Source organism: Pagrus major, chromosome 5 (genome assembly GCF_040436345.1).
Source record: "Pagrus major chromosome 5, Pma_NU_1.0".
NCBI classification, from domain to species: Eukaryota; Metazoa; Chordata; class Actinopteri; order Spariformes; family Sparidae; genus Pagrus; species Pagrus major.
In genome coordinates this window covers 31492751-31516605 of record NC_133219.1, presented here as the reverse complement: position 1 = coordinate 31516605, position 23855 = coordinate 31492751, and the positions used below count along the sequence as shown (strand labels likewise).

General features: G+C 41.1%; 2 protein-coding genes across 2 annotated transcripts; both read right to left on the bottom strand.

Moving 5' to 3' along the window:
* Window positions 1-4515, bottom strand: pheta1 (PH domain containing endocytic trafficking adaptor 1). Its single transcript, XM_073467045.1, has 3 exons — window positions 4451-4515; window positions 3864-3971; window positions 1-2795 (listed from the first exon to the last, which is right to left on the bottom strand). The coding sequence occupies exon 3, from the start codon at window positions 2766-2768 to the stop codon at window positions 1875-1877; it is 894 nt and encodes a 297-aa protein (XP_073323146.1). The 5' UTR covers window positions 2769-2795; window positions 3864-3971; window positions 4451-4515; the 3' UTR covers window positions 1-1874.
* Window positions 4516-17039: 12524 nt separating this feature from the next.
* Window positions 17040-22908, bottom strand: prr16 (proline rich 16). The gene is made up of 2 exons (XM_073465475.1): window positions 22774-22908; window positions 17040-17906 (listed from the first exon to the last, which is right to left on the bottom strand). Exons 1-2 carry the CDS (start codon window positions 22906-22908, stop codon window positions 17040-17042), a joined length of 1002 nt encoding a protein of 333 aa, XP_073321576.1.
* Between the last annotated feature and the right edge of the window lie 947 nt (window positions 22909-23855).

Here is a 23855-nt window from a genome sequence, read left to right as displayed (position 1 = left end):
TGACGTATGAACACTTTTTTATTGAGTGGTCCAATGCTTCGTTAACAAACATCTTTTCAGAGTATTATATCAGGACAATGTGTTAAATATTATTGGTTATTTAAAATAATACTTATTTTGTGTACCAAGACATTGAAAATTGTACTACAATCATCAGTCAAATTGGAAAAAAAAGATTATTGCGCATTTAGATTGCTTTCAACATTTGGCACTCCTGAATCAAGATTGATACCATTATCATTTACATGGTTAATATGTAACATTCACAAATTAATTTTAATATCATTGTGAAAAAAAACAACAAAAACTGAATATTGTCTTCTGTAAATACAGAAATGCTCTTCTGGAGTTAATAAAATTGGCAAGACAACAATCATTTTTGATAATACGTGTCAAAAGCATATCGCCTCAATGCTGCAGCTTGGAGAAAAAAAAAAAAAAACACGTCACGCCGTCCCACATTGTTGTTTCTGTACAAGCCAAGTATATAACAGCAATGATAGTGCTGTGCATTGATGCCGACTGAATGAACGAAGCCATTGTCAAAAAGAGATTGCACCCAGATGAACCTTTGCAACAAACAAAGAATAAGAGCACTAGAGTCAAAAAAGAAGAAAAGTCAAACCCTCCCATCGCTGTTATAACGATAACATAAGGCACATATAAAACAAAAATGTAAATGGCCCATTTTACAGACTGCTGGTGTTAATTTCCAACATGGAATAGTACATATTTATCTACAAACCATGAGGTTAGATGTTCACAGACAGTATAGGCCTCTAACAGTTACATTCATTCAGTAACGTTCAGGTTAATCAGCTGTAACAAACAAACCAACAGTGTGATCAAATTAAGACGATTTGATATGAAATAATATGAAAAGAGTAAAATCCTGTAAGTTCAAAGATGAAAAATCTCCTTTCATGAAATACAAGAGTCAAAAAGAGAACTAAATGACAAGCATTCTTATGACAAAGCATCATCTGGCCGCTGGCTAACAGGGGCTAAAAATACCAGTGTGTTGCTCTGAGCCAGACATCCGGCTCCCACTACAGTCCCCAGTGGCTCGAGAGAGAGGATGCTCTGACCTTAGCAACTACAAGGCCTCTGGGGCTAGATGTACCCCGCTGGGAGTATGGAGGAAAATCTGGACTAGGTTTCCTCACACGGCACCACTTTTAATCCCGTGAAATCTCCTTTGTTTTTCTACAAATCAACATTTTAAAGTGACGTTAAAGTGGTTTAAAGTCCAGGAAACTGGAGCCGTTCCGTCCTGGTGAATATAAAAATGTGTGTGGCCTTCTTTAATTCATTTGCATATAAAAGAACCTCCTCACCATCCTGGGCTGTTCCCTCATCATAAAACGACTTCATTATTAAATATTTGTTGGTTTCTTTTGGTAGTTTGCATGTAAATAACTATTGAAAAACATTGTTTTTAGATCCAAGTCCTGGCAACTTTAAAGAAAACTGACCCAAAAACATTGCAAAAGTAAATGTGGAAGCACACACTGGTCATATACCGCGATAACAGAACAGCATATTTCTTTCTACAACAAGGCTAAACTCTTTGCTATTGTCCTTGGCAAATGACACTCAGTAAACTGTGGAAAAGAGCATATTTTGGGTGTAAAAAAAATCTTGGATTGTACAATGGTGATAGTGTTGATGTTTAAGACAGATTGATCCCCCTGTGCCAGACAAGATCTGGAATCAATCTCAATTTGTCATGTCTTCTTTTGATTGGTGATAAGACTGCAATTTGCAAATAAGTCTTAGTTCTCTTCTGTTGGGTTCAGAAGGGTGTAACACGGCAGAATGTGGAAGAAGGAATGATAAAACTGTGGAAAATTAGATGATCTGCGTGCATTAATTTACTGGCTCTGCAGCCACTGCACTCTCAGCTCCTCCACCTCTCTGCCGTACCAGTCATGGAGTTTGGAGAAGCAGCCAGTGCCAGGAGAGACGGGGCTTTCCAGAGATGCTCCTCTTCTCCTGGGTGGCACTGGTGGAGCCCTCACTCCATCAGCCCCACAACCAATCACAGTGTTATTCCCAGAGTCTGTGCAGCCTTCCCAGGCCACGCAGGAAGGGGCTACCTCGGCAAAGCCGTTCGCCAAGGCAACTGGTGGTTTACTCCATGTGACGCCATTCTCCTTAGAAGACTCAGGGATGAGCTGCACCTCATCCTGGAGGCTCCTCTGGGCAGAGTACTGGATTGACATGGGAGGGGCACTTGATGATGATGATGATAAGGAAGATGAAGATGATGAAGAAGATGATGCTCCAGACCTGCACCGTGCCACCTGGTTTCTCCTGGAGGACTTGGGCCTGCCCTGCAGGCCTCCACCTCCACAGCCACCTCCTGCAGCCTCCTGGATCTCCTCCAACTGCCTCTCCAGCTCCTTCACCACCAGCCTCATGTAGTCAAAGCTGGCCCTTGACAACGCCTTCACCCATGACTCCATGGCTGCTTGGTTCTCAGCAGCCATCTTGTACACCCGCGCTTTGGCAACTTCAAATTTGATGGCAAAGGCGAACTCCTCGGCTGACTCACACAGCTCCACTGTGCACCCTTCAAGGACGATGACACCGATGGGCTCCCGGCTGTCACGCTCCTCAAAGTAGAAGAGCATGTTACCCTTCAGGACAAACCAGCGCCGGTGATAAGCCGTGTTGCGCTCACCCTTTTTGAACAGGAAGCCTGTCTTGTCTGGCGGTGAGTCACAGGTGGCGTAGTGCGCCACGCTGCGTTCGTTCAGCTTCATCTTCTTTCCTCAGTAGATTCTGTTTGCCTAAACGACATTGTAAAAAGGACATCTGAAGGTTAAATGGATTAGTTTATTTTCAAGGATACCAAAAGAGTCTGCAGCTTTTCCTCCCAGTAAATGATTTCATCAGTAGATTTTGTTTATTAGTCGTGCTTTCTGCTTAAAGCTTTTCTAATTGGTGTTTGCTGAAAGAAAACCCACAGACCCTTCGCTGCCTATGCTACAAGACTGTATGAGCTAACTCAACTGTTATGGCTATGCTTCAGTAGTGTATTTGCTCTTGTTCTGTTATAAAAGGAGATTAATTGTTAAACTCCCGGACACTTTAGAGAGGCAGATCCTTGCCAACCGGACTTCAACCTACACTCTCTTGTCTCCTCCCCACTGAGCCATCCTGTTCAAACACTTTAATTTTACCTGTCACAGCACAAGTGTGCAGACAAAACCTTGTGTGTAGACTCAGCAAAGTGAAAAAGTTTCAAATATAAGAGATATTGCGTGGACTTGGTCGACTGCAAATGTAGGTCAACCTATAAAGCTCACTTACACAACAACAGGGAGAAACTGTGTGTAATCACATGTTCAGCTGTGAACTAGGGCTCAGACCTTCCCTCTGTGTAAACAACAACTAATCCAATTATAATGTTGACAAGGAAGCATGAAAGTACAAGTTAAAGAACATATAGTACACCGGCGTAACTTCACATCGCCTTACTTAGTACAATTCATTTGTCCGTGTTGAAACTTTGACATTTTTTGTTGTTTTTAGTGCAACCTGATTGGACAAAATGCTTCAAATAAACTCAACACATAAACTTTGGCAGTTTGCAAGAGCAAAGGCCAAGCTCAGAATACAGGAGTTTAAGGCCAATTAAATCCTAGCTTGGAGCTTGGTTGGTGCCTTTGCTCGGCCCTTTTTATCCGATATCGTGAGGTGTTTACAGATCAAGTCTTAAACCTCCTGTACATGAGTGTCTAGATGTACTTGAAAGACATGCGTTTACCTTTTTATGTGCAGTTTTGGTGGGGTGAGTACAAGAATATTAAATAAAAAGTTACATAGCGCCCCTTTAAAAGTATGTTTTTACTTACGTGTTTATCTCATATCCAGATGACATCCACCTCTGTGTCCACCCATCACATCTGGAGCCAACAACTTAACACCTCTCCCATCTTCCTCTGTGTTTTTGTTTTTCCTGGCTGGCAAAGACAAAAGTTACACACTCATTTTCACTCCAGTTACACCCAGCAACCACAAACACAGCTGTAGATGCTGCCGAAGACACCAGCTACATGAGAAGTCGACGTCCAGTTTGTTTCAGACTAACGTGTTACACATTGGCTGTTTGTTTTTTCCACCACTGCCAGCTAATCCTATTTGTGCGAATGATTCAGTCTCCGACTGCTCAGTGTGGTTTGGTCACAAGCTGTTGACGCGTCAACACTTTATTCACCTCGGGCTACATTAACAGTTTCCGTAACAGAGAGACAAAACCACAAATATGTCTGATGTCTGACGGAAAGTCTCTGCGCCAACTAACTAACTAGCTTAACGCACTGAGCCACTTTGGTGAATACAAATGGGCATCCAGCGTCAGCATTTTCAGCTGAGCGCTAGCTAGCACTTACAGCTGATAAGTTTAAGACAGTATCATGCTAGCAAGCTAGCTCTTTATTACCTGCGGATAACGGCGACACCTCCTCTCAGGCAAATAGTCTTCCCGTTGTTTATTTTTTCCTTTATCTCTTCCTCCTTTCTCTCTTTTTTTCTCCCCGTTCGTCCCTGTCACGTGACCGACAAGGGGGAACGCGTGTGGGAATGTACGCGGGCAGCTTGACTGGGCGGGGTCAGTGTTACAGCTCTCCCTCCGCCGTGGTTAAACGTATGTGTTCCCCATCAGGGATGAGCAGTAGATCAAAACAAGCGCACCCCGTCTTTGCCCTTGGAAAGGTGGAATTTGGTCCAGCTGATACCAGCTGCTGCTGCACCTGCATGGATGGACCATGGGTGCTCCCTCTGACAAACATGTGGACTATAAGACATATATATATATATTATTAATAACTGAAAATAATATTATGAATATTGTGAAGATGATTCTGTCTCTGCTTCTGTCATTTTAAAATCTGCTCAACATTCACTGCTCTATGCACCACTGACTTCATTTCCAAGTGATAAAACTCATTCAAGGTCCCAAAGATTTTGTGAGATCTTAAAAATTGATCATCACTAAAGGTTAACGACATTTAATCCTCGCTCACATTCATTTTTATATGGATGATCTGAACTCATCCCTCTTGGCATATTTAATATAATTTTACTTTTGGGTGAATTCCAGCAAGACTACAAGAAAGATAAGTGTGGACATTTATCATTTCTTGCTGTTTTGATTTATGGTCCGTAATTTGGACCTTTACTGTCTTTACTACTCCCCTCTGTGTTGTTATTTCCTGCGCCTAGTAATTAAGATATAAGCCTTCTTTATCCTATTTTTGATGTATAAGCTTATTAATTTATTATGATTTATTTTATTTTATTCATTTTCATCAAGGTTGGTTATTGTTTGCTCTGTTTTGTATTATTTCTATATATGAAGAACAACACAACTGTGACGACACCTCCCACTCTGTTTGTGATTCCTTGTGTTTTTACCTGTTCCTGTATCCTGAGTGTCAGGTGAATGAGCCGCACCTGAAGTAACTTCCTCTGATTATCTGCACCTGCTATAAGAGGGCTGAGATCTCCCTCTCTTTCCTCTATGAGATGTTGTATGGTTTGTTTGTTCCCAAATGTTCAATTATAAAAGGTCATTATAAAAGTTTTAAAACTCATTTAAGAACACAACATAATAATAAATAATACATGTTTTACTTGAGCAGTACTTGTAGAGCTGAAAGGATAATCGATTACTTGATTGACAGAAAATTAATATTCTCTGGTTCAAGCCTCTTAAATGAGCTTTTATTTGTCTTATGTGATTGTGAAGTGGATATTTTTGTAATGAAGGGAGACATTTTATACACCAAATGACTTATTATGAAAATAACTTTTAGCTGTAGACAAAGGTGTCACATTGTGTTAAAAAGCGGTGGGGACATAAGAACTCAGATGAAAAAACATTTTTTCAATGGTCTTCAACATATGCAATGGTAGACAATGTAATGGTGGGGATCGGTATGAGGCCAGAGTAGATAATAACTATGAGAAAAATCTTGCATCGGCGCATCAAGAGGGTGAGGAGCTGAAATTACATAAAGGGTTTACAAGAATTCATTAAGTCATCAAGTCAGTCAAGTTCAACCAATCATGACTCATTCTATCCATTAGGCTTCAATACGTGATAAAACCACAAAAAGTGCATTTACAGCAACATAACATGACTCATTCTAAGCTTAAAGCCACAGGTTATTCAATCCTAGGAAAGTAAAGTCATTAAAAGTGAGGGGGTCAAAATCAGCCATGGAGGGGACATGTCCCCGGTGCCCCCAGAGCAAAGGACACCATTTGCTGTAGAGCTCGACCAATGTATTGGTTAGCTGAGCTTATCTGCCGATATTGGCCTCTCACAGATACTGTATATCTGTATCAGTGTAAATGTTGTTTGATATGTGCCATAATCAAAACTTCGTTTTAGAGATTATAATGTAGAAAAAGATTCTTGGGAATGTAGAGTAATTTATAATGATTAAATTCCCAGTAAGGTTTCAAACAACATAGTTTCTTGTCAAACTGTAAAACACCATGCCTTCATTACATGTCTTTGTCACAAGTGCTTGAGGGAGAGAACAAAAAAATAGTCTTTTTCGGCTGATATATCAGTACCGGAATTTTGTATCGGTATCAGTTCTCAAAATTTAATATAAGTCAGGCTCTAGTTAGCTGCAACCCTAAAAGATCGACATACTTCAAAGTAAAAATACTTTGTCCTTCATTCATAATTTCACTAACTGTACATACAGCAGCAACATTTACTTTAAATATTACTAGTAGACAGCAGACATGGTCTTTTAAGTGTTGTATTACTTCATTGTCCCCAAGGGAAATTCTGTCTGGCAGCCAGGTGAGACACAGAACACACACAGACATGAACATAAAATATGATTAAATGCATTAAAATGTTAAATCTGGTCTAATAAAAATGTGGATCATATTTGGTACGACTAATATGTTTGTAAATGTTGCACTCAAGCCTTCACCACAGAAAAGACCTTCAACAAGTACAGAATGATGCAAATATATTCTTTGGAGCCTTCTTAATAATTAATCAGTTGCATCTTTTGTCTGCTGTCCTGATGCTTTTTTTCTCTTTAATATTTCAAGTATTACTGATACAGTCTGTTCTGATGTTTTTTTGGTTTATATTTGTATTTTTATTTCACATTTTCCCTCTGATACAGCTGCACAGTGCATACTTAGGGTCCAGTAAAACCAATGTACTTATATATTGGGATGTGTTGGATGGCAAAAATAGCTCTGCTTTAACCTTACAGGTTTTCTATATGTATCATACGCTGAAGTATTTTGTATAATAGCTTTTGAGTGGAGTGTTCGAGTGGATCTATGGTGGCCTGAAGGTTTGTACAGGATTAAGGTACATCCATTATATAATATATGGGCTTAGTGTCTGTTTATACTGCATTGGCTACATTTGACATTGACAAGAATGCCAATAGTAATGCTGTTTTCTACTTCAGTGACTTTCTTTACATTCATTATGCTACAAACAGTTGCCCAGGACAACCGCTTCTTCTGCCATTTTACTTTGGAGTCAGTCGGTGAGTCAAGCATGTTGTGTGACGTTACAAACTAACTATCATTGTAACCCCGTCCTTTATTTCTAAGGCATTGAGCTTCTGGCTTTTTGCCTGCGCTATAATGCGTTGTATGACCATGACAAGCCACTAAGAATTCATGAGAGTATCTTCTGCCGATGACAGCCGATGGTCTTTAGTCACACTAATCTTCAATTAACTGTCGCAGCTTCCGATGCCATCTCATGTATTTTTCTCTCTGAGAAGTTTGCTCACACTGCTTTATGGTAACGTTGATGAAGTGTGATACTCCTACAGTCGGTTTAATTTCCTCTATTTGTCTCCCAGTTCACAGTGATGATGAGAGCACAGTCTATAATACAGAATACAGACATGAATATTAACACTTTTTATACTTCTTCAGCCTATGAAATATACACTGACACAGTGATATCAAGTGTAAAGTGTTTACTTCTCACAAGTTATTTTCCAACAGTTTGAGGACACACACAACAAAATACCACTGACAGCTTTTTGAGACATTCCAATTATCTTTAAAACTGATTCTTGATTGATCCAGAGTTTGTTCATGAATTCAGTCTCTGTGTCCAGTGAGAACAAAGAGGTGGAGTTTACATGTGTGGCGCCTCCGGTCTGGATGTGAAGAGAGGCTGTGTGTATCAAAGATTTTTGGACATTTCTCACCCTTTAATTGCGCCAAATGAAAATGTGTTCACCTATAGATATTAACATTCTACCTTTTTATTCTCTGTTTCTTTAGTTTAAATGTTTCCTGGTAAAGCAATTTGTTGGGTTTTATATAAATAAACTTTGATATTATTATTCTTTAATTACCAATGAATCATTGGCCTAAGGCGGGGGTCAGCAACCTGCAGCGGCTCGCTGTAGCTTTGACAAAAAATTACAAGGAAATAAATAATGGCTATTTTTTAACATTATCATTGTTGCAGGCCTCCAGTGATTCTGACATTCGACATGTGTAAAAACAGCCTACACACAGAATAGCATCTGTTCTAGCAAGTTGTGATTTTGTCAATTAACCTGGGATGCTGGAAGTCAGTCACAGTTGCAGGGGGCTGAGAGGTCAGTCTATGATGAAGTTGTAGTAAACGTGTGCGACAGTCGTGCTTTTTGTATTAATTTCAATGGCCAGGATAACTTTATATCTAATATTTATTAAGAAGAATTTACAACAATTTGAAAATGTTTTGCATTAAAGCAGACTTGGACGCCAACACAGCAACTGCAGTCTAGAATAGCAAGGAGATGAAGAATAGAAATTCCCCAGCCTCCATTATAAAATCTCTTAATTTTGCGTGCTGTTGAGTTAGGGGAAACTTTAACTGTGTGAAACACTGTCTGTGACAAATCCTAAATTATTTGGGTCTTTGGCAAATGTTATACATGAAGTTATTTCCTTCCTTGTGTAAAAAACATTGTGTCTGATGCAGACCTCCAGTCTGCAGTGTAGTTCATCCACTTGACTGATTAACAAGAGAACTGTCAAGTTATATTAAGCTTCGTGTTTTTATATCATGTGGACAATTAATTGAAGGTTTTTTATAATGCCTTGTTTTAGGGGGTGCTGCAGGCCCCTCAGCACCCCTACATCCTGTGTCCATGCTAGGAATTTAATGACCCCTGAGCTGATATCGCTTAGTTTTATGCTCAGCCCCAAGGGTTGATTGCTGTATGTGGCCGAGGATAAAAAAAGAAGAGGATTATCTCATTCAAAATTAAACTGAAACTAGCCTTTGTTCTTTTGAGTGTTACTTTTTTAAAGCTTGGCTGCCCCTATAATTTTATTTTATTTTTTAAAGCTACTTTTTTATTTTATTCATTTCCACAAGCAAAGTTGTGTCCACTTTTGTTTTTTGTTGGTTATCCCCCAATAAAAGTAACAAAAAAGTTCAGTTCTCTTTATTGTAGGCTAGTTTCATATTTTCATAGATGCACCAATAATTGGTATTATCGTACTGAAAATGCAAAGTTCAAGTACCATATAAGCCTAAATAACCCAGTGCAGAGTAGCCACATGGGTGTGAAAACATTAATGAATGCTATTTGATTAATCTTGATAGGCTAATTTAGACTTTTTAGGCTGTGTTACTAAGGCTCAAATATGTTTTGCGGCTCCAGTCAGATTTTTTTTGGCAAGAAGGCTCTTTTGGTAATAAAGGTTGCTGACCCCTGGTCTAAGCAATGTGGTAAATCCCAGGAGATTTTTCAGATTTATAGTGGCTGCAGAAACAACCTGATGGACATCTTGTGAGGAAATGAGAGGGAATACTTCTTAACTCTAGGAGAGCAGAGCACCCTGCATGTTGGACCCACCAACAGACAGCCTCTCCACAGAAATGCATAGAAAAACACAGTGATGGCAGGACAAAGTGAAGAGTCAGTCATGCATTCATTCAGCCCCATGCCTCCCGTCTGATAAAGCACAACTAGGTATTTGGTTTTACGCCTTTCATCTTCTCCACTTTACATTTTCTTCAGCTCATTCTGTAAAGTTTCTTGAAGCGGTAATACTGAGCACTTGTTGTCCATCCATACAAACACCATCCTGTTGCTATATATAAATAACTCATCATCCGCCTATGCCCTGCTGAAAAACACGTACCTCGAGGGAATGTCAGCTTTCATCAAAATGCCTCTCAGTCATCTAACACAATATCAAAAATATCATCTCTTTAAATGTTAAAGTCTCTGTAGAAAAATGCCTGAAATATATAGATATCAAACATGTACATGTATATTTGTATACAAAGAAAATTTGATGCAAATTATTACTTCTTCAAGGATCCTTTAAAGCTGTAGCTACGTCACTTAACTCCATCTCTGCATGTCATCGTGAAAAAAACAAAAAAACACAGCTTGCATGGCACCAGTTGAGCACATAGATTTTGATATACAATGAACTTAATGTCTGGACACAGATCAGTGACGACATCATCATTCATTTCAAACCATTAGTCTTTCCCAAAAAAAATACACTGTGATTGTGCATACTGACATAATATAATTTTTCTCCTTATCTGCAGTCCAGCAGAGCAGCATTTTGCTCGCAGGCAGACCTGTCGGGCTCTCCAGACACAAACAATTACAATTCTTAAAAGGCTAATTCCATCGGTTGAGTGGAGCTATTGATTTCCATCTGAGTATGCACAGAGCAAAAGTCTATAAAGACATCAATCAAATACTGGCTGACATCATTTCACCCCATCGTGTTCCTCTTCAACTAAACTTGCCTCTTCACTTTTTGATGATAGGGTTTCAGCAGCATTCTAAACTTACTATTTCTATGTAACAAAAATATCACCTCCACAACTATAAATCATCTGTACATATCTGTATGCATGCACATACAGTGGCTGCCCTTCATCACCCCCCAGTTTCACAGTAACATTGCGCTGGCACAGCTGTGCCTGGAGGTCGTTCAGTGCTCAGAAGTCAAAGTATAAATTTGGATGAGCTCGTCTCCTGGTGGTTGAGAGCCATTAGCGCTTTATGTAGAAAAAAAAAAAGTTGATGCTTGGCCTCGACTCAGGCTTGCTGATCAACCGGGGTCGATCAGTGTACGAAACAAGCATCTCTTCCACTCGTATCTCAAGTGTCTCAATGGGCCCTGCAGAGGAAAAAGAGGAAACACATTAGCGTGAATATCTGACTGCACAGAGGAGAGTCACTTGACACAGCAGTCACAGCAGTAACAGTTGCTTCACACAGAGCAAAATGAAAATACACCAAGGTATCACTGCCCACACACAAACACCCAGATGCTCATACACAAAGTCATCAAAGTTAAAAGGACCGAGCTGCCTAGCACATTTCCCTCCATGGATTAAAGAGGGTTCCCTTTTGTGGAAAAGACAATTGCCTAGCTCTGTCGCTCTCCTTAAATAGCTGCAATTTTTTACAGAGTGTCTTCCTCAAGTGGTTCAATGAGCAGAGGGCCCCATCTGGGTCATCTTGGCTCTTACAAATCTGATCCTGTTGTTGAGATATTGTGCACCTTCCCTGCATAAGGTGCAGCTGATGCCTCTTACTTTTAACAATCTCCAAAGCAGCGTGAAATCTTCTGATTAAGTTTGCTTCGCCCCCATTGCTTTCTAAGTTGCACTGAGCCATCTCAAGCCCTCATAGCTACGTGTACTCATGCGTGCCTTTTTCCAATCCTGTACACCTTTAAACACATGCATGTGTATTCCCTTAATGTTAAAATGGATGTATGAGTGTGCACACACTTTTTCAACCAGGACACACATGCCCACTCATTTTCCCACATCATGACTTTGTCTGAGTCACAGATAAAGACACCAAGACAAGCCAGTATCCATGCCCAATATGCACCAGATTTACTTATGAATGCTCTGAAGTTTGGCAATTTAGGTCATGTCTATTTTGTATCATAATGAACTTTGCATACAGTATCTCCATTATGGATGTAATGCCTCTGGCAAGCAGCTCCAGTTATTTGGGTTTTCATTTTATTTAATGCTTTCCTCATAACGTTTTCATTTTGAGTGATCATGATGAAATGCGGCCGATTGAGGGGAGCAAAAATCAAAGTAAATGATGCATGCAAATAGACAACTGTGTCTCTTGGCAGACTATCACCACCAACAATCAGACAGAGAAACAACAGCTAATTAATATTCACTGGCAAAATGTGTGTCTCACTCTGACACATTTATTGGGTTTTATTGCACACTGTGCACTTGCCAGGTTGGAAAGCGGGATGAAGGCAATACAGCCAGTAGAAGTACTATAAGCACACATATGACAATTGTGTTATCAGAGTAACAGGTTTACCTTTACAAATACAATCTAACCAGTCAGCGCTATGAGATTCTAATCTATTATGGAGGCAGCAAGTCTACTTATTAACCTGAATAAAATGAGGTGTCGCACTAGTGACGTATGTTACACAAAACCATTTAATGGAGGAGCTACTGTACACTGTCATTAGCAGATGCATAACAAGCAGGCAACGATTTTATCATTTTTAATTCAAAGGTAAGAAGCGAAGGAAGGCAGCAGGCTGCTGCAGCTCAGGAAAGAAACAGTTGGAGGAACTTTTTGATCAAACATACAAATGGACATCCTGCCAAATGAGTCTGCTGTACAAAGTGTCAGATATGTTTTAATAATAGATACCCCACCCACATGTATATAGAGATACATGTGCACGGAGAGATTGTTATGCATACAGCTGCTGCCGAGTGGGAGTGAAGCATCATCCAAGGGGAGAGGAAGAAAGAAATGAAGACAGAGTGAGTGAGAGAGAGAGAGAGAGAGAGGTGGGCTATGGAGCTGTGAGCTGTAGGGAGTAGGTCAGTACAGTTGAGTCAGTCCTGACTCATGATGGAGGCGGTGAAGATCCACCTCCTCCCTGCCCATTACAACTTCATCCCCGAGCCTGGAGCACTGGAGCTCAGATAGCCATTTACAAAAACAGTGAAGAACTCCTACACTCATGGTCAGAGGAGCAGTGGTTTCTGTGTTACGAGGACAATCTGATAATAAGTCATGGACGTATGTATTAAACAATGAACGATGAGTCCACACAAATGTCAAAACTGTTTCTCCCACAATGAACTTTAATGCATGAATATTTATGTCTTTCCATCACTTCACACTCTCCACAAACCTGAGGTAGCGGGTAAATATTTAAACGGATTCATGTAAAATAATGACTTTAATAAATATTTTAAAATACATTTTGACAGCATAGTAAGAGAGCATAGGAGATATGGGATAGTGGGAGGCTATGACTTGACATTAAGCCTGAGTAGCAAACCTCAATACTTTTGAGTGCAGACTGACTGAGCGTCGAAATATGTTGGGGTGCATGATATGGATTTTTTTCAGCCTAAACCGATAACTTCAATAATTTCCCATTTTGTATTTTAAAAAGAGGTCCATAACCTGTAGTTATTCATGCCTGAGTGGAAGAAAGGCCCGACGTATTGAGCAAAGATTGATGTTTTAATATTCCATAGCTCTAATAAAATTTTCCCTCCTCTCTGAACCATTGTGGAACATGTTTTGCACATTGCTATCATGTTGTCTTCCAGTGAAACTGCAAAAAGTGTCAACACTGATGACAAAATGTTTGGCTCTTCCTTTTCTTCTTCTTCTTCTTCTTCTTCTTCTTCGTCTGTGTTTATTGGTGGATCATGAAACAACTTTCAGGGTTTAAACAGCTACCTACTGTATTCTCTTGTAAAGTCAATGAATGCAATTTGGCTTCATATTATTTGGTGCTATTTATCGGCAAGAATTTCACTGATACCGATAAATAGCCGCTAATTCATAGGTCTGATATTTAACATGCATCCCTACAAATAGGGATATAGTGTCTGGGCCGTCTGGCAAGAGATTATCTTTCTGATTTACAACTCCTTTTCTTTTATTTTGGCAAATTGCTTGTACAGCTGTTAGTGTTCGGAAAATATTTCACATTTGAGAACTCTTAAACTAACGTTAGTTACTGTTGCTTTCTGTTAGCGGTAGAGAGAGGCACTGAGACGAGTTATTTGTGAATGTCACATCCTGCTGTCACAGAAAATCCAACCTGAGTCCTTCACAAAGAAATCCACAATCCAGCAGCATTGAACTACTTCAACAAATCATCCACAGGCTTGTTTAGACAACCGAGAGAGATGGGGAAGGTTTTGATTAAGCGTCACGTTATGATCCCCTCACATAGAGCCCATTCAATTAACTTCAAAAAGTGCTTTTTAGCAAAATATGTTTATCCTATATTTCTTAAGGTAAATTGAGGAACGGTGAAGGTAAAGGTCAAAGGTAATAAATCGCTACTGTGAGTTGGAAAAGAGAAATTTGGTGAATAGCTCGGAAAGTGAACAAACATCAGTTTGGTGTAACAGCTCTGCTCCTCATCTCCGAGTTGTAGCCTGTGCCACAAGGTCAGTTTGCCTCAGTGATGTTGTGACTGCTTAACAAAATATATTTCAATATATTTAAAAAAGCAGATTTAACTTGGCGCAGAAAAGCAGTGAAGAGCAAACACTTTTGATTCAAAACTTAAATAAAAACTCAAAAACACTGGTTACCAAGAGGACACTGGTGTTAATGCTAATGAAACGGGGATTATGTGTTTAACTTTATTTATACATCGTATCCATCCATCCATAGTAAGGGTCAAAAAGAAAAAAGAAACGCAAACACGGAGAAAGCATGTCCCAGTCCACCGTGTCAATTTCCTCTATTCATTGATTAATGCATTAGATAGGCAGTGCTACAGTAGCAAAATCCCATATGAGCTGCATCTATTGATGATACTGGCAGTACTCCATTCTGTAGCACACTGCTCGTTCAGCCTGAATATGTATCTGTGTGTATGTGTGTGTGCCTGTGTGTGTGAGCATGCTACTGCCAGACTCATTACGATCCATTAACAAAAGGTAAATACAGTGAATGTTCTACACTGAGGGCAATCATCTTAGGGACAAACATGCGTACACATACACTCCTGCATAGCAGCAAACACAATACAGCCAAAACAGCATCAGCGGCCTTCACAGCATTACTGTGTCTTCTTTCTTTCACCGTCTCTCTCTCTGCCTCTCTCCATCACACATGCTCTCGTTTCCCTCTCTTTCTCTCAGACCCACACATTCACTCTCCCCCTCTTTGTCCTTAGCCCCCACTCTCTCACTCTTATCCATTTTTCTCATGGCTGAATATCAACTGATCCCTAATCCAGACGTTTATTTTAGATTTGTGAGGCCAGCAAGGTCATGCATTGGATTTAGTCATCAGTGTGCTATTTCATACCCCGATTTTGCTTTAACCTCCCCTACAATCCTAAACACGCACATATGAGATACATATGAAATGCACCGCTCATATAACATCCTGCCACCTAAGCACACGTAATTGTCTCTCTCTTTCTCTTTGTCAGCTTGTCCTCTCTCTCTGTTTACCAGGAAAAATATGTGCAGCAGAAGTTCAGGCTCCAAGGCTTATGTTGGTACAAAGGCTATCTGAGGCTGTACTGCTATCTCCAGTAGTCTAATCCGGCTAATTAAGGGCATCGCTAGGAGGAAGGTGCTACTATTCTCATCCAACTCCAGGGTATGCTGTCTCCCCAAGTCTGCCAAACTGACATGTGCTTTCACACACACCTATGCACACACACACAGACGTGGGCAGAGACACGCGCAAAATTCCTCGACACTCGGATTGAAAATGATTTTAAGACGTATCTTAGGCAAGGCTTTATTACATATGCTTCTTAATAAAAGCTAATAAAGTGGAGACTACCAATTGCTCAGAGACTGAGCTGGTATTATATTACTGCTGATCTACAGTCCTTTATGGAAATAAAGCCCAACATATTTTCTGCCTGATTCTCTCTGCTCAGGAGCAGAATTGATTAGCTTTCAGTCCATCTAGTCTCACAGATATCACAGTGAGGGATAGTGGGGGTCTAAAAACATGATATATGTGAAATAAAATTCAAGATTTTGCAGTTAGAATTTATCAGTAGACACAAATCAAAATGGCAGTTTTGTCATCGAGGACTTGTCTCTCTTCAGCAGCCCACCATGTCACTCTGCTCACATACTCTCTCCCCTCTTTCACTCCCACAGTCTGACATGTCAGCAAAATGGGACTTGTAGAGACAAGAGGTGATGAGGGGAGAGGAAGTATAGACTCCCTGGTCTGTCTCTCAGCCCTAATTGTTCTTCTAGGCAGGCTTGTGTGAAGGTATATACTGTAGATGCCACTACCTGTCTGCACTGCAGTGACTTTTATCCTATTATAGCCTTTATTCATACATATGTCTCTGTGGTGGAGAGTTAGCTGGAGGTGTTAGTGTATGGGAAGAACTTTAGGGCTTTGGATGAAATCTAAGGGAAGCGGGTTTTCTTGTTTCATCCAGAAGGGCATGAATTAATTAGAGCCCCTCTCTGAAAGAACTTCCTGAGTTTGAGACTCGTTAGTACCAAGAGCTTCCACAAAGACACAGATACAATTTAGTTTTAGTGTTGTCAGCAGTCTTTCGTGAAATTTTTAAAGTCCCTGTACATTTTTCACTCAATGCTCACAACATCGCTCTACTCTACACACATACGCCTACGTGTCTACCCACAAATATACACACATATGAATATACAGCACATAAACAAATAAACTTGTTTGCAGACTCACAGATATGCGTCAGTGCACACATGCAATTACTCTTTCTTCCTCCCTTTCTCTTCCTGACAAACAAACTCATACATGCACAAACACTCACCGCTTCTTCCTGATCTCTCTGTGTACTCCTCAGCGCCCGTGGCGATGCCTCTCTCTGTGTTCCACTCACTATATCCATCCTTTTGTTTCCTATTTCCCAGCCCTTCCTCTCTCTCTGTTTGGATAATCCAAAGTTCAGCTGGAGTAGAAAGCGCTCATAAACTAGAAAACACTATGAATGATTCAAGAATGTTTAAGTAAGACAGAGTGAGGGGTTCGGCGTCAAACCGTGGTAGTTGTTGATTTGCGTAGGATTGTTTTCTGGGGCTTGAGGGAAGGCGGGTGAGGAGGCACAAAAGGCGGAGGAGTGTTCGATGTCGGCGGGAAACTGTGGCTGACTGAGAGGCCGCCGTTTTCCAACATTAGTTCATGAGGAAGCGTATGAGGAAGAGGAGGGGAGGAGGAAGAGCAGCAATGCACAGGGCTGAGCCTCAAGTCATTAAGCTCAGCCTGTAGGTGCAGTTCTGTGTCGTCTACATCGTATTGGAGGTCACAGTCGGGGCAGTAGCCGTGGTACTGGACTTTCTCACTGAAACGGACACGCTCCCTCTCACGGGACTCCCTGCCAGGGTCCTTGGGGCATTTGTTCTTTTCATGGCGGAGAAGAGGCATGGGTCTGGGTAATGTAGGAACAAGGCCCGACTCAGGGATCCCCCCGTCGCTGGAAATGAAACACGGCGTGGAGGAGAATAAATCCCTGTTTGGTTTCAGTGGAAAAACCCCGCCATTCCTCATTAGAGACCCGCTGGCCTTGGATATATTCCCTGATAACACTAATGTTGGATGAGGCAGATTCTTAATGTTGTGATCCTCGGCTCTCAGCGGGGTGAGTCTAGGTGGCGGAAGGGGAGGGTGGGGTTTCTTGAGCACAGTCAGGACTGCAGGAGGGTTGAAGGGGGCCGGGGCGATGGTTGCAGGTATTTTGAAGATGCAGTCCTCGGGGAAGAGCTTCATCTTCTCCAGGCTGGAAGCAGTGGTGGTGGTGGTGGAGCTCGAGCTGGAGTTGAGCGTGTCCGTCTTAGAGCTGTCCGTCATTCCGTCCTCCTCCAATTGCAGGTCACCAGTCAGGGTGTCAATGTCATGGACAACCTGGTGACAAGAAGAGAAAGGGTCACTGTGACAGCTGAGGTCAGGAATAATTAACAAGAGCAGAAGAGGATGAAATATCAATAACACTGGTGACTGGGAAAAGAATGATGATATAGATTGGAGGGAGAAAAAGACAGTTCATGTAATGAGCTGATGCCTTATCTTGTCAACTTCTAAATTAATGAATTGAAAACCTCACTGTATAAAATTTAAAGAAGATACACTTTGATATAAGAGATTGATGAATGAGATCCAAGATTGACTGAGATATCTCCAGGACAACCACTCCTGGGAGAAAAGAAATGTTGCTACAATTTATGGGAACGCCCATGAGCCTGCCAGACTTTGACTTAAGTGATATACTACAACAATCCCATGATGCACCATCTGAACCGAGAGGAGTAACAATACCAATCATGTGCTATAAGTCAAGACACAAATTTAATCATTTATGATACAAAAACAGAGTTGGAATTGAATGTAAAACATTAAAAACCTCAAGATATACAAAATATAGAAAACAGGGATATAACAAAGAGAAAAGGAGGCAGATGTGAAAATCAATAAACTGTCAGGCTCCTATTGGGGAAAATCAGCACAAATGCTTGCTGACATTGAGAAAGTCAAGATTGATAAGAATCTTTAAAAAATATCCCGAAAAACAAGTACAACTAACCCGACATGGATGATCAGAAATTGTACGAGAGGGAAGATCCATTTCTGCTGACAAAAGTGTCATAAATCTCAACAACAGCACAGGAAACAATTCATCATGGCATGAATTAATTTCAAGCGAGCAACTGTGGTATGACAGGAAGAAAGGAAGACAAAGAAAAAAAATAAATGTATTTCAAAAAGATCACATCAGAAATCCACTCTCAACACAATATGAAAGAGCAAACACTCTATCAGTTGAAGTGGTGCAATAATGTACAGTGTGCTAGGGGAGGAAGGAGACTGCACTGTGAAATACACTATAACATAGCCCTGTGAATATTGCTCTGGAAAGGAATCTTGAACTGTAAGATTATGTATGAATATAGTAGACTGCAGATCATGATTATAAAGGGGTACTATAAAGAAAATGAATATAATAAAGAGAAAATGGCACAAAATTTCTGATTGGTAAGATTTTGTCTCAGGAATTGAGAGTATATATTTAGATCCTACGTCGTCCAAGAAGAATTTCTTTTTCATAGCCTGAACTGTTGGAGCCAATGTTTGGTTTGTTGGCAATCTAGAGGCAACAAGCAATACCGGAAATAGTTGTAAGGACGCAGCAGCAGAAGATGACAATACATAAAACATACACATGATACATATCCTAGAGATGTGCATATATTCTTACTGTACCCGCTGAGAGTGACATACATTGCCAAAAGCCTCTCTAAAAGCATGCACTTGCACTATGTATGGAATCATCCATGGTCATAGTTAGTCTCCAGAACGTTTATGTCAGTAGTGCGAAGACAGTGCCCTTGCATGTACACATAAATGTTGCAAAAGGGGCCTGTATAATGTGGGATTACGTTTTCTTTTTACATATTTATATTGGCTTATGTTGAACATACAGGACAGCCACACGACAAGAGTAAAAGAAAAACATACGCAAACATATTATGTTGTCAAATGGGCAGTTGCACAAATCTTATCCCATTAGCTGCGTTTACATGGAGCCAAATTTTCAGAATAAAAGACCAATCTGAATAAAAATGCCTCATGTAATCACCAATATCAGAGGAGACTGATCTAATACGGTTTGATCTGGTGGTGTAAACCTTCGATAATCTGTTCACTAGGAAAACATTAGGGCCTAAGAACCACGTAAACACTTAATCCGATCTCTTGGATGTTTCTCTCTGGTTGGAATAAATATGTTCATTAGGTGACGTTGCTTCTGGGAGGGATAGAAAGCAACATCATGGTAGCAAAACTGAACCGATCTTTGTTTGATTAGACTTTTTTGTTAAAGATCTTACAAGATTCAAGCATTGTTGAACGCCTTGCTGGTGGAAAGGCTCAAAACAACAAGTTGCTCTAAGTGTTTGCAAAGATGAAAAGCCTGAATCCACCAAAACCAGAAACACAAATATTATTCCCAGAATACACTGTGGGTCCATCTTAAAAATTGAATGAATGAATGAAGTGTATTTTCTCGGTAAAGTCTACTTCTTCTTCTGTTATATTTCCAGCAGATTTAGATGCTTCACAGCCATAAGGTTTAGATGCTGCATCATCCCCCTCAGCCATCGAGGGACTGAGTAGTCTTCCAGTGGAGAAGGATCAATCTCTACACTCATGAAGTGACACATGTTGTTATTGTAAATCAAGTTCCAGAAAGATTGTTATTATTCACCCCAAGTATGCCAAAATGGCTACCATATTAATACCATTTTGAAAATACCAGACAGTGTTTTGAAGATTAAACTCTAATAAGGGGACAGATTAGGACATTGCCAGAATGAGAGTGCTAGAGAGGGCAGGTGCATCTGCCACAGGTAGACCCTTCATCTGGGAACATTTTGAATAGTTTGACTTGAGAAATATGGAGGCAATACAGCACCTTGAATTGAATGAGGCCATGCTGGGCACAGACTGAGGCTGTATGCACCCCTTCCAGCGCTTTTCTCCACCACTCTGCCTTCAAAGCCAGCCCCAAATCCCCCTCCCATGGGGATTACATTTTAAAAAGGCCGTTCAACAAACAGAATAGATATGGTGCTAAACTCTGCTGGGAACTAATAACTGATATTCAAGTGATAAAAATGTCCATGTTCTTCATCCAGGTCTTTCCAAAAACATTCCCTTTGGAGACGAGTTCCCTCCTGGTTCTCTTCCCGCGGTTATTATTGCTTCAATGCCCAGAACTGAAGCGCGATGTTGGACATTTTATTACTGGCTGCCTCACTATTTGAGGCTCCAGCAGTGAGTCCAAAGAAAGGCTTATTCAAGTTGAGCTGAACACACCTAAGTTCATATTATCACAGATGAGACACTTGAAATTACCTGTGAAAGCAATCATAAAATAATTAGAATAATGACATTGTGATTATGTTAATTTCCTGAATTAGTTATACTCATATCAGGGTACTCAGTGCATTAGCCCACTGTAAAAAATACCTCAGATATCATCTGAGGGTTTGAAATGCCAGTCCAAACGGTGGCTTAAGGAGAAATGAGGAGAGAGAGGTTTGGAATAATAGAAACAAAGAGTGACTGAGAGGGAGAGATAAAGAGAAAGATATAAGGCTAGGGCAAAAAGAGGCAATGGAGCTAAACTCTCCATGCCGTCTTTTAATGGATGATTTGTTGGGACACACACAGGAGGTAATACCAGTATCCCAGTGTGCAGCCTGTGTTGTAGGCCAGGCAGCGTCAGCGCCTGTGCCAAGCATCTGGGCAGGGTCACCCCTCAGAGCCAGGCTCGGTTCCAGCCCTGTCTGTGAGTTATAACAGATAACTGCATTTCAAATGGATTATACCCCAAACACTGGCTTTGATAGTAACACCCCCTCGAGATATATGTTTAGTGTGTGTGGTGTCAGAATAACTGATCCTCTACACAATTTTCCTGCGAGCAAAATAAAAAAGATAGAATGAAAGAAAGAAAGAAAAAGAAAGAGGGCACATCACAAAAAAAATTACAAAAGACGGACTACAATGCTTTCTTGTTCTCATTTATCTCTGAAGCCTGCTGTGAGACATTGTAAACTGCTGAAAGACACAAAAGTAGTCTAATTCAGCTCAAGTTGCAGAAAAAGAATGAGGGGAGCAGAGATGCAGAAAGAGACAGATGCTGCGTCGACTACCCATCCATAATGTAGGAACCAGAGGCTGTACGCAATAGGGTTTTATTAGAATGACAGGCTGTCATGTTAGGGCGGAAGGTTCTGCACAGCGGGGTCGGATGTCTGGTGTATGGCCAGTAGAGGAATGTAAACATAACGGCAGCTAAGACTGCAGGTTATTACAACTGAGGAGGCGGCATGGGATTTAGTGACTGACGTTAGAGCAATCACTGATTTAAAGAAAATGAAAGAATATGTCTCTGCTCTGTACACTCTGCTCTATGAGAACAACTTGCTGTAAATAAAGACACTGAAAATTCACATAATGCCTGAATCCTTCAAAGACGCCCCCTCCGACTCCAATTCAACACCCCTGTCTCTGCATCACTGAGGATTGAATGGCCAAACAGACAGCTCTGAGAGTTTTCAATTTAAACAAAGACACTGTGGAGAGAAGCAAGTAAAAAAGCAACAAGATAGGGACAAGAATAAAGATGAGTGGCTGAGATAAATACAGCCATGTGGTAAAAGACAATGACAAGACAAAGAAAGATGAGGATATAAAAGAAATTAGGGGAACCACCAGCAGAAGATTGAGAGAGATGAAAAGTGAACTGCACGGTTATTTGGCTTTTGGCTGGAGGTAATTCACACCAAACAACAGTCACCATTAAGATGATGAAATGCAATGCAAACGCGTCTTCCTGGTTGTACCAACTTGTCCATTAAATATTAATTGTGATTACATTTTTATCACTTTCATTGAAGCCTGTGAGTCTGGGCAAGGGAGCTGTCCTGTCATTTCACACCCCACATCCTCCCCCCTCTCTCTCTCATGTTGGAGATAATAATCACATACATTAGTGGACAGGGGGGTGTGCATGTGTATACGTGTGTGTGTGTGTGTGTGTGTGTGTGTGTGAATGCTTGTGTGTCATAGCCTTTCTCCAGGCCCCAGTGAGGTGGACATCAGCCTCCCATGTCCTCTCACACATAGATCACATACCAACCCAGCAGAAATGACATTACACCTGGCAGTCTAGTGCTCTTATGTATGGTGTGGTTTCCTGTTCATTTACCTCTTTAAGTTCTTTAGCAACATCCTTGAGGTCTCCCAGGATGGTTTCCAAATTCTCCACGATTGTCTTGATCTCCTTTTTCACTTGTACTTTGGAGACTACTCCTTCAGCGTCTGCATGTGGTGTCCCTGACATTCTTCGGTTTGTGGCACAATCTATTTCGCGAAGGATCTCAAGTCAAATCCTTTTGTCGACACGCCGCTGCCACTTTGCCAACGCATTATTTTAGTCCTCCGCTCCCGTCACTTTTTTTTTTTTTTTGTTTGCTCCTACATCACGGCCAGGACGGAGCGAAGTGGCGTCGGGCAGCGTTCCGTATCTACCACCAGGCATGCGCAATAGAGCGTAACGCAAAAAATAACTATTATGTCAAAATATCGTATCATACTGTCTGCGAAACGAAGCCCGTCCACAGGTCGGCTCGCCTTACACCTCCGTGTCCGGCGACCCAAACATGACGTGCCGCGAATATCCCTCACGTCTGGAGAGCGCTAAATTCAACATTTTGTGGGAAAACGTCCAACGTGACTGCGGTTGAGAAAAAAAATTAAAAAAAATAAGCTACAGTAAATACAAAGAAGACCACGAAGAAGAAGAAGAAGAAGAAAAAGAAGAAGAAGAAGAAGGAGGAGAAAGAGTACACGGGCAGTTATCCAAACCGTCACACACAGCCGGTCGTTATTGTAATGGTCCATAATCCTCAGGCATCGGCAAAATTGTTACACACTCCTCCTTTTTCCTCAGATAAATGCTTCTGGTAATGAAACACCCCGGAAAGCCGCCAGGTAACGACACCCCAGGGGCACTTTCCTCCGAACAGCAGCCCGTCAGTTTCATCCTGTCTCCATCGCAGCCTCCTCTGAGAGTCTGAGCGAGCGACGACACGGGAGCAGAGGAGGCTCTCTCTCTCCTCTCCCTCTCTCCTCTCCCTCTCTCTCTCTCCTCTCCCTCTCTCCTCTCCCTCTCTCTCTCTCCTCTCCCTCTCTCTCTCTCCCTCTCTCTCTCCTCTCCCTCTCTCTCTCCTCGCTCTCTCTCTCCTCTCTCTCTCTCTCTCCTCTCTCTCTCTCTCTCTCCTCTCCCTC